We start from the raw sequence: 10,449 nt of genomic DNA, 5'->3' as shown, positions 1-10,449 counted from the left end.
GGCGACACCATGCTTCCTCGCAGTAAGAAGCCTCACAGGTGTATAATGACAGCGCAGTTAGTTACCCTGCAAGGTAATTTGACAGTCTGATGAATTGTAAATGGTGGAAAATAGACAACAGGTATTGCAACAGGTATTAACTACACTGTGATACTAATCAAATGTAGATTTAAAAAAATAATCTGCATTTGTGCACAGCCATATTAAAAAAGACCTGAAAAGTATGGCATGCAAATGTGTCCGTTTACAGTTATTTTTTTTTTAAAAAAGGGAAAACTGTTTGCTGGAAAAGGAAAACTAACCAGAGACAGAAGGTGTGATCGATGAGCTGTCAATCATTTGCATTCGCAGAGGTTCGATTTTCGATTTCGAGGTAAAGGCGAGAGTTTAAATTTATGTTTGTCATATAACACATAAAAAGGAATCCGCTGATGAAATATGTAGTAGGTTAATTTACACGTCTTTAGTGTTTACTCATTTGCACTCTGACACAATTTTTTCGCACAGTTTGCAAGTGGGAATTTGCAGTTCACTGAAGTTTGTCTATTGTGCAAATGAGGACTGAGACGTCTCAAGTGTTGTCTCACTTGGATAGTTAATCCCTTAGTATATAAAAAAGGAATGAGAGCGTTATTGTGAAAGACAATATCACTCATATCATCAAATACTTTGCAGATAATGAAACCATGTTGATCAAGCGTAGTATAAAGAAATCATATATATAAAAAAGGAACTAATTTTAGAGAACTTCTGATTATACTGGTACATGTGCAATAGTTTGGCCACTTTAATAAGACCTCAGAGTTTCATTATTCTGCTCCATTTGCATGATGACTAAGTGATTCTGATGAGGTTGCCAAAGGCACTTGCAAGTGATATTGACCTGGACTTGTTATGAAGATAATGCAAATAGTTTCAGAAAAGGAGGGGGAAAAAGTCCAATATTCGCTTTAAGCCAGTAAACGGTAAGTGCAAAACATTTATTTTCATATTAAAATGTATTCCTATGATTGTGTTTATGAGAAATGTTTTTTAAGAGCTTCTGGGGAAACAGCCGCCCACCTCCACCGCCACGGGCCATCCGTCATAAAGGTTGCTTGCGTTGTCATTAGCAGATCGCTGAACAGCCGAGGAGACGTTGACTTGTCAGAACTGCGTCTTTCAACGTGCATAAATAGAAGCAATGAGAGCGGGGTCACTGACCTTCTCAAAGGAGCTTCTGCTTGCCGCCCTGCCTCTTCCCGCAAAGACCCAGTTGTCACGGTAACGTACGGACTCGATCAAAGCGCTGCCCATCCCGACAAAAATCTCCCTCATTTCTTTTGTCATCCTGCCATCGAGAAGTGAAGTGGAGAAGAAAAAAAATGAAAGGTGATTTTTGTGGAGCGGGAAATCATTTTAGTGGATGAGTGTCTGGGAATTGGACCTACTTTGTTGTCGCGTCGTCAAAGGAGGCCACAATGACAATCTCTCCTGGTTTAATCTCTTTCAGGTACGCCATGATGTCCTCTGGGACTTTGGCAGCCGAGAAAGTCGGATTAAATTAAAAAAAAAAAAAATGGAAATGAATCATCTTTGTGAAAAAGATTTCCAAAACACCGTCCCTACCGCCATCTATCATATTCAGATAGCCACATCTGTCCACAGCTCCGTTCTCACCTGAGATGAAACAAACAAACACGCAGACGTGTTTAACATCTTTGCCAGCTTGCATTCATCATCGTATCATCTTCGGCATATGCATGTAATGTTCGCTCAATTAAAATGAGCATGTTTTACCTTCTCATTTTCCATCCCTCATTTGTCAGCCGTTATTTCAACAGTATGCATCAAAATTTAAATCACTTTGCTTGATGAAGAAAAAATGTCGACAGAAGTAAACAACATAGAAATCACTGACGAAAATATATTCAAAGTTCAATCAGTAAAAACGCAAAAAAACATCTACCCACGTAAACATTAAGAGGGCTCTTGCAAGATTTAAAAAAAAAAAAAAAAGATGAAGAGTCTTTGAAAATTGAGTCCATGCAGTTCAACCCGGAGGTGAAGCGTGTGCTTATCAGGCATAACCTCTGACTTCTGCTCAATACACAAGGGTCAGATGTATTAAAAAAAATAAAAAATCAGTAACTTAACAAAAGATTTTCAGACATGGTAACATTTTGAATTGACTGTTTGTGAAAAAGACATTTCCCTGCCTTTAATCCTAAATCAATTCCTAACCCTAAATAGCGGAATTCAACATGTAAGATTCTGAACTGAGGAAGCCTTTTGGATAAAAGATGAAATGTTTTCAAGAACCAATGAATGCCTACTTTACTATAGCTGTTTTTTTTTAATCTTTTCTAATTTCATCTACAATGCGAGTGAGAAATACTGGATCTGATATGGACAACACAAAAGTAAACAAAATGAAATCACTAATACAAATTACTGTATTTGTAAATATTTTGATTATTACTCACTGTTTACAACAACAATATTGAGTCCAGGTCCGACGTTGTTCAGTACGTGGCTCATGATGCTGCAGACGTGGAGTACATAAAGAACATGAAGGGTTAGAGGTTTGCACAAATGGTTCTTGCGTACAGGTGAACTTACATTTTGCCATCGAAACAGATCTTGGGCCCGACAACGTTAGCTGCTCCACTCTGCATGTGTATCGCAAAGTGATCGGGTGGGCAATTTCTGGAGAGGTTGCATGCTGGAGGGGTTACTGCAATATTTACAAAATATATTTATTAAGATCAAGAAAACAAAAAAAAAAATTAGAACAGATAAAATATAATAACTTATTGCATTTTTTACAAGAATAGTTGAAATTAGCGGAAAAAGGAAGAACTGCGAAAATATTGTTTGAATATTACAAGAAAAGCTACAATCTTTTTAGTAGTTGTACTTTTACGAGAATATTACAAGAAAAGCTACAATCTTTTTAGTAGTTGTACTTTTACGAGAAAAAGTGTGAGCAAATTTAGGTTAAAAAAATACAGTTGTAATTTCATTAAAGTGTTTTTTAAAAGTTATTCTGGGAGAAAAATGTGCAATTTCACAAGAGTATGAGATTGCCAAAATTAACAAACTTCATACTGCTCACTTGACTGGAATTTTTTTAGTTTGAATTGTGCTGCACTTTCCATTCCTGCAACAGAAAGAAGACAAAAAACATGAACTCAATAAGGCATGACAAAAATATGATATGTATCAATTAACAATATAAAGTGCCTTTGGTTCCTTTAACACAATCGCTTAGTCAGCCATGTTCGTCTGTCTCAAACAAGTATCTACGCTTATGATGTGTAGTTTTCGTTTTCATCATATTGTGAGTGTATAATTGGATGTTGTCAACCTTAACTTGTCCACCCTTTCATTGTGAAATAGAGATTTAATTTTTTTAGAAATTAAAACATATTTCTTAATCAATACAGTCAATATCAAAAAATCAATAGCTTGATAATCGAAACATGTTGGTAATTAAGTGAAGATGCTCATTAAATGCTAATAACCAGAAATGTCCACCCTGTCATCGAGTTCACATATTTTGCTGATTGCATAACATTTTACGCTGTGAATTTATTGAAAAAATATGTTAAAACATCTAACAGCATGACATCTAATACCACTTAAAATAAAGCATATGAATTTAAATGGAACATTTAATTTGGGTGAAATGTGGAGATCACAAAGGCTCTGGAAACATGAAGCTCACCCAGAAGATCTCTTGCTCTCTGCCGAATGCCTACGTAGTCGTGCGAGATGGCCCATACGACCACAAAAACAACAATTACAGCAGCGTAGGGAGCAACTGTCAACCACAAAGAGCAAGAGGATGTTAGTCAACGCAGCATGTGGGCTGTGAAATATATAGTACATCAGCAATCAAAAGCTCACCTCGAAGCTTCATGTCAGCGACAAATGAGTCCGTTCTGTTTCTGATGTATTTGCTGTCAGCAACACAGCTGCTTGGTGTCATGTCATTCGTTCAGGCTGCCTGGCCACGCATATGCATGAGAAGGACCTTTGGATGTGCAACAGTGCTCGTCCTTGTGTTGGGAGAGTAAGCAGGATGTGACATTGTATGGGTCCACACCCATGGAGAACACAGCCATCAAGTTTCTCCCACCCACAATGTCAAATATGGGACGGCATCCATTCACAGGTCAGTGATAGAGTTTAAAGTAAACAAAAGCTTGTTTGTATACACACAAAAGCCACAACCCGCTGTCATAAAACAAAACGATAAGAACAAAGTAAAAAAAAATCAAAGTCTGCTTTATTGTCAATTTCTTCACATGCCATGACACACAGAGATCGAAATTACGTTCCCACTATCCCACGGTGACGAGACAGTTTACAATGTACAACCAAGTAAACAACACAAGAAAAAAATAAAACAAGAAGGCACAATCAATGAATAAATAAGAGTGATGATGATCATTCTTCTTTGCTGTGTATGTTTACTTCATGTGGGTTATTTTCTCCACAAAATCAAATTGTTGTGGTCTACAAAATGAAATTGCTACTTGATAAAAGTCAGAACAATGCACCCATGTGCAGCTCGAATGATGTGTTTAGTGCACACTGTTAAATTGTGTTAATAACAGGGCTGTCTGTATAAATTGGCATTGCAGTGCTAGAAGAAAGCATGATTAGCCCAAGAGTTTAACATTTAAGGTTACACTCCGATAATAAAATTAAGATGTTTCTGTATTTGTGCCACACAGACCAATAATTATAATCTTTTGTAGCAGTTTTGATGTCATTTCTCTACTTTTATCATTTTATTGTGGCTTACTTTGCGACACTTCTCTGATAGGCTGCCTGTTGTGAAGCTTCGTTTGTGCGGTGCAAAGAAAAGGTCTACACACCCCTAATTCAAAAGCAAAAATCACATAATTACCAGAATAAAGTTAAAAAAAGAAAAAAAGATTCTAAAAACTAATTCACACGATTGGAATCTTACAAATTATGACGTTTTAATTAAACTAGAACGGAAACAGATATACATTTATTCTTTTTTTTTATGGAAATAAAGGTGACGAAAACAAAAAAGCAAAGGATTCAACCTTAGGAGGTTTAAGGTGCAATTCTTTTTTCTTACACTAAGAATCACCAGACGGAAGCAACACAACAGCCTGAAAGAATGTGAGAATAATTTCTTTATTTATCATACCTTCGGCGAAATTTCATTTCCAAGGATTTTTTCTTCCCGATTCATAATATTACAAAGGTTGTTTCTCTTACACTGGTGTGGCCCTCATACACTCTTGTACAAAATGAATATGATTCTCGCCTTGACAGAAAATTGTCACACTGAGTTTGAGAAGAATGTTTCTTTGACATATCACTATAATCCTCCACAATTTTCCAACTTTTGATATTGGCCTTCGCATAGAAGGTCGTCTCTAAAGCGCTCAATATTTTTATTATATAATATTTTCTTTTATTATTTTATTCATGATTTAAGACAAATTATGAAATATCTATGTGCTCACCAAGCAACATTCTCCTGTGAAAAGGAGAAATTCTGCCGACAAGCTCAAATTCCACTGAAGTTTAATCAGTGTGCAATGTAAATAAAACTACAATTTAATGATTTGAAAATCGTTCGTCCTATATTCGATTCAATACATTACAAAACAAACGTTTTTTTTCCCCCAATATGTTATGGTTAGGTATAAAAGGACTTCACAGTCACTACTTGAAGACAAATGAAAAAACAAGATAAACCCTTACGTTTGTATTGATGACAAACATATTTGTAAAGCACACACACACACCGACAGTAATGAAAAGGCCAGTAAATCAAGAAAGCACAAGGTCCCATAATATAGAACTTTTACATCTAATGTGTGCCTGAGACAGTGAGGGAAGAGGTATTATACATGAACAAGGTCGAGTGATGTAATACCGCGCACGGCCAGCATAAGGCGTCTTTGCACTGCTATTAACACATTCAAAATATTAGGATATTTACATCAATTGGCAAGAGAATTGGCTCTGTTGTGGATTTTTTTCTAATAAATATGTTTTTGGGGAAGACTAAAACAACACAATCAAAAGTCTTTAGAAGCAGCACGGTGACCAATTGGTTAGCACATTTGCCTCACAGCCATGTTCTGGGTTCGACCATGTGCCCAGGACCTCCTGTGCAGAGTTTGAATCTATAAATGGTACAGAGAGGGTATTGGTACTGTGGGTTTTGTTTTATGTGTTCATGTAAGCATCAGTATAATACATGTGTCAATCATTTAATCTTTCATGTGTAATTTATAAGGTATTGTCAGAATGTCTGCTGTTCTCTAATGAGAACAATCGCTATGGGTTGATACACGAGTTTGAAATTCAAACATTACCAGAAACTAGACACACACAATACCACATGTTAAAATATGAGTTTACTTTTGTGGCACGTGTGTATTTCGGCTTCTGGAAAAAACTCTGCAGTCACATTGATCGTTTTTTTCAAGTCGGCTAATGTAAGCAGGAAAAAAGGAAAATAAGGCTTGAAAAGGGAAGCCAGCCCACTCGCAGACAGAGGCGGACTATTTTTAGAAGTCAATTACGGGGTTTGAGACATCCCAAATGTCAAATGGCCACGTGACGCCACTTATTTTATAACATAATGTTGTATATATTCAACAGCCATTTTCAGCCTGCCGTTAGAAACGAAAATGCACATGCAACAATTAGTGACCTTTACTGCGTTGCGAGTGAAATGGTGTTTTTCTCTTTTTTTTTTTGGTATTCATTGCTTGAAGTCTATTATATTTCGTGTCATGTCAGAAATGACCAGTGAGAGGATATCGCATCAGCTAGAAATGGCTTTTTTCACATGTGCAGCTGTGTCGGTAACAATTTGAATTGTCAGTGCTGTTGTCGTCTAGCCAAAACGCACAGAATACCTCGGCTTATTTTGTCAAGATCAAGATAACAGACGAGAATATAAATACGCCTTGCAAAGATTTGAGGTTTTACACTTGTTGAAGGGGGTTTGGTTAAACTGTCAGTATGTTTTAAGAATGCTCTAGCAGTCATGGCATGGTCACTTCCAGCAGTCATTGGGCTGCTATTCCAGCAGATCCTGTCAAGGTCAACACACAAAAAAGAAGCCAATTACATTCGATGTGGGAACGGAGACTGCATTATCTTGCATTATGTCAAAGGGACTCGTGAGAATACAGACATGTAATCTAACCGGTCCCATCTCGTTAGGCTTCAAAATGATACGATGCTAGTGGTCCAAAAAATGACCAGAGCAATCAGTGTCTTAGGGGCGGGGCTAAACTCTATGATTTTAGAAGCGTCGTTTTTCGATTCAAACTCACATGTAACTGGAAAGTCAAAACCAATTACTTAACCCCTTTTCGGACCGCACTTTTTTTTTTGAGGTAGTCACTGTTGTGTCCTGAATAAAGAATCTGGAGAATATTCTGATGGACATTTACTTACAGAATATGAAGTCAGACTGAGAATTTAAAAAAATAGAGTACAATAAAAGTAAAAATATGTATCTGACTTGGTTGGGTGTATGTTGTATGCAATCAGAAGTTTATGTTAAGAATGTCACAAGGTGCGTAAATGAACATTTTTGACCGACATTGTCAAACATGCACGTTAGTCGTCACGTCAGTTGCTGTGAGGGCAATGTGAGGTCGGGATGCCCTCGATTCCCTCGACCCTTGCAAGATGATCCCCACTAGCGACGGGGCCAGCCAATACTAAACAAAAAAATCCGGAAAGGCTGATGGCGAGAAAACGGGAAGGAGATCGGGCATTGCTGACCTGCAGCTTGCCCCCACACAGCACCACCAAGCGTGCATGTATGTGATGCATTAAAAACAATCGAAGAGTGTTTTAACATTAAAACTAGAGGACGGGCAGGGCAGAGGAGCAGAAATGCCGGGCCAGGAAACAGCACAATTTTGCTGAAGCCCGGTCAGCCTGTCGCATCCCTATGCCTTGCACCAGCCACCCCCCAGGGAACCCTGAAAATGAGTGCGCCCAAGAGTGTCGAGTGAGGAATATTTACAGTGTCGGATGTGGACATAGCCAGCCCTAACCAATGTGGCACCCAAGGGGAGATTTTCAATTGCGCCCCACTCCATCAGCGATTTAGGCTTACAAAGGGAACTAGAACTGTTTTTACCATTGTCTGTAATTGATAAGTCACCTAATTTACAACAGGATTTTTAAATAGAATTATCATTAATAAACATGTATTTTTACCTATGCACGTATGGTCTACAATATAGGTTAACTATAATTTTATTGTCATTCCAGAGAAATGTTATTTTCAGACGCAGTAAAGCAGTCAACTGTCATTTTGTATGCCATGTACGGATTCTAACTAATTATCATTATTATTATTATGTGTGTAAATGTAAAACAATGAAGATGCTTTGAGTCAATTTGTCAATCAAAAATGACATCACAGTCGCTCTTCTCAAATAATCACGTTGAAAAATGGCTGCCCTTCGAGATAAATAAAAACAGGTAGATTTAGTTCCTTAACTAGTTCCAATATTAATCGTAATTTCGTGTCAAGAACTGTGAACCCGCTTTGAAGTAATTTAAAAAAAAAATGAGGCTTGACTTCACTTTTAAATAATGTTTCACACATTTCTAGCCTCCTCTGGCAACAAAATACACACACCTCATCTGAGTTGTATTGTGCTTCTGCTGACATTGCTAAACTTTCCTCATTCAGCTGTCTGAGCGAAAGGTATTGATGGTTGGTCTCACTGGAAAATTAGACACAGAGTGAGTTAAGACTATATAACACTGAATAATACACAAGTTCAAAACACTTACCCGAGTGGGAAGCAGAATGTCCGGATAACCAAGACAAAAGACGCCAACGCCGTCATTGACACAAAGGCCACAAAAGCAAAGATTACAGGGTCAAGGATCATCCCAACCTATAGACAAATGAATCCAATCAATTTTAACCATGAGGCAGTTTAAGGCCACATAAAGCCAAGCACTTGCTTCATGGCTTGTGGCGCAACTAGGGAAAAAAAAATATGACAACAATGTTAGTGATTCACACACACGCGTGAAACGTAAAAAGACCAATAGAGAGCTGCAATTTCTTCTCCAGGCAGTTTGCACCTCAAACAGGCTTTCACAGGCTTTCAGCCAAAATCCCAGAATTCCTGAAGGAGGTTTCCAGGCTATCCTTAAAGCCATCTTTTTTATTTTTGCAGGTGTTTAGCTCCCTGAGGAAGACGTCTGAAAGCCTCAAGTGAGCTACGCTAGCCTGTGTCATATCAAAGCTTGAGAGATGTGGTGATGTGAAGACCTGTAGAAAAAAAATAATATACGTGTGCGTGTTTGAATGGCTTCCCGAGCTGTTCCGTTTTTGCCAAATGTCAACTGATACCCACCAACCTACAAATACTAGTAATATTAAATAAATGGATTGTGGATCGTAAACACTAGGATTTAAGTCAGTGTTCTGTGAATCAACACCAAAGGGGTCTTGACATTGTTGTAAAACTGTGGCGCATTTGATGAAACCAGTGGGAACATCATTTAATCATGTTACAAATGTCAATAGTAGATGTCTATTCTAAGAAAATGTCGTAATGACCATTAAATTAAAAATACAATAGCAATTTGCTTTATATTTTTAGAGGCTGAAGTGGGTTGAGTCCATGTGAATTGTCAATGTAATTGCCCATCATTTAATAACTTATTTTTTTCCCAATGCAAGCCACAAATGAAATAATTTGTTTAGACACTTATAATTTCTTGGAATTGGCTTCTGCAGGTTATTTTTCACAATACTTACGCATGGTAGAATATCCGAGCGCATCAAATGACCTCAGATTTGTTTATTGCTTTAATCTTTATTTTCTTACAACCTCAGCCATTTCGTGAAGTTCATCTTTAGTACTAAGGCGGGTCAAAGCACTTTGTTATGTCACAAAGGTTCAGTGTGATGTCTTTACGTACCTGTGTGATGACGGCAGAAAAAAAGAGCAGGGGTTCAATAGTCCAGGGTGCTACATCCTGCAACATTAAAGTAAATATTTTATGACTTTAAGTGGTGCTTTTGCTCAGGCACATTGTTAGTTTGGCAACGGTTGGGTATTTCTGGATTGCACTCACCTGTCGGCGCTCTCAGCCCCGCCCACTTTTTTTTTTTTTTGCCTGGCAGGTGAAGTTTATCCCGTCAGAATGACTTGCTGTACACAAGCAAATGATTATTTTCCTTGGCCCCGGCTGCTCTCATTATGTCACTTACCGCTCAGACAAACTGCTCGTGATGAGACACACTTCGAGCTGGTAAACACGCAGCAGAATTGGGCCCCTTTAGATCCACGCCAAGCGCCACCCCCCCTTTTTAGATTATGTACCTTACATCTATCTGTAATTATAAATGAGACAAAAATTCATCTTAACCCAGATAACAGTAGAGGATCTTATTGCCTTCTGTATGAC

The 10,449-nt window shown here is 37.8% G+C and overlaps 1 protein-coding gene across 7 annotated transcripts; it reads right to left on the bottom strand.

Moving 5' to 3' along the window:
- Nucleotides 1-961: 961 nt before the first annotated feature.
- On the bottom strand, nt 962-10,135 carry LOC148390868 (protein FAM3C). Of its 7 annotated transcripts, XM_088389179.1 has the most exons (13): nt 10,117-10,135; nt 9,961-10,017; nt 8,815-8,921; nt 8,657-8,744; nt 3,892-7,084; nt 3,710-3,805; nt 3,098-3,142; nt 2,602-2,716; nt 2,466-2,524; nt 1,609-1,659; nt 1,431-1,515; nt 1,204-1,330; nt 962-1,119 (listed from the first exon to the last, which is right to left on the bottom strand). In XM_088389179.1, the coding sequence occupies exons 5-13, from the start codon at nt 3,971-3,973 to the stop codon at nt 1,033-1,035; spliced, it is 747 nt and encodes a 248-aa protein (XP_088245305.1). In that variant the 5' UTR covers nt 3,974-7,084; nt 8,657-8,744; nt 8,815-8,921; nt 9,961-10,017; nt 10,117-10,135; the 3' UTR covers nt 962-1,032. The 7 variants fall into 7 exon arrangements, with proteins under 7 accessions (XP_088245305.1, XP_088245304.1, XP_088245309.1 ...); XM_088389178.1 differs by lacking the exon at nt 10,117-10,135 and having other exon boundaries at nt 9,961-10,110; XM_088389183.1 differs by lacking the exon at nt 10,117-10,135 and having other exon boundaries at nt 3,892-6,164; nt 9,961-10,110.
- Between the last annotated feature and the right edge of the window lie 314 nt (nt 10,136-10,449).

The sequence above is a fragment of the Syngnathus floridae genome, chromosome 11, assembly GCF_059516105.1.
Source record: "Syngnathus floridae isolate MCC-2025c chromosome 11, RoL_Sflo_1.0, whole genome shotgun sequence".
NCBI lineage: Eukaryota > Metazoa > Chordata > Actinopteri > Syngnathiformes > Syngnathidae > Syngnathus > Syngnathus floridae.
This window is presented reverse-complemented; position numbering and strand designations above follow the sequence as displayed.

Bases quoted from the DNA above. Each gene is read 5' to 3' on its own strand.
- LOC148390868 (XM_088389179.1), bottom strand. From the start codon at position 3,973: ATGACACCAAGCAGCTGTGTTGCTGACAGCAAATACATCAGAAACAGA. The intron at 3,806-3,891 runs GTGAGCTTTTGA...TGTGGTTGACAG, and splicing joins CGCTGACATGAAGCTTCGAG to TTGCTCCCTACGCTGCTGTA. The intron at 2,717-3,097 runs GTGAGCAGTATG...TAAATATTGCAG, and splicing joins ACTAAAAAAATTCCAGTCAA to TAACCCCTCCAGCATGCAAC.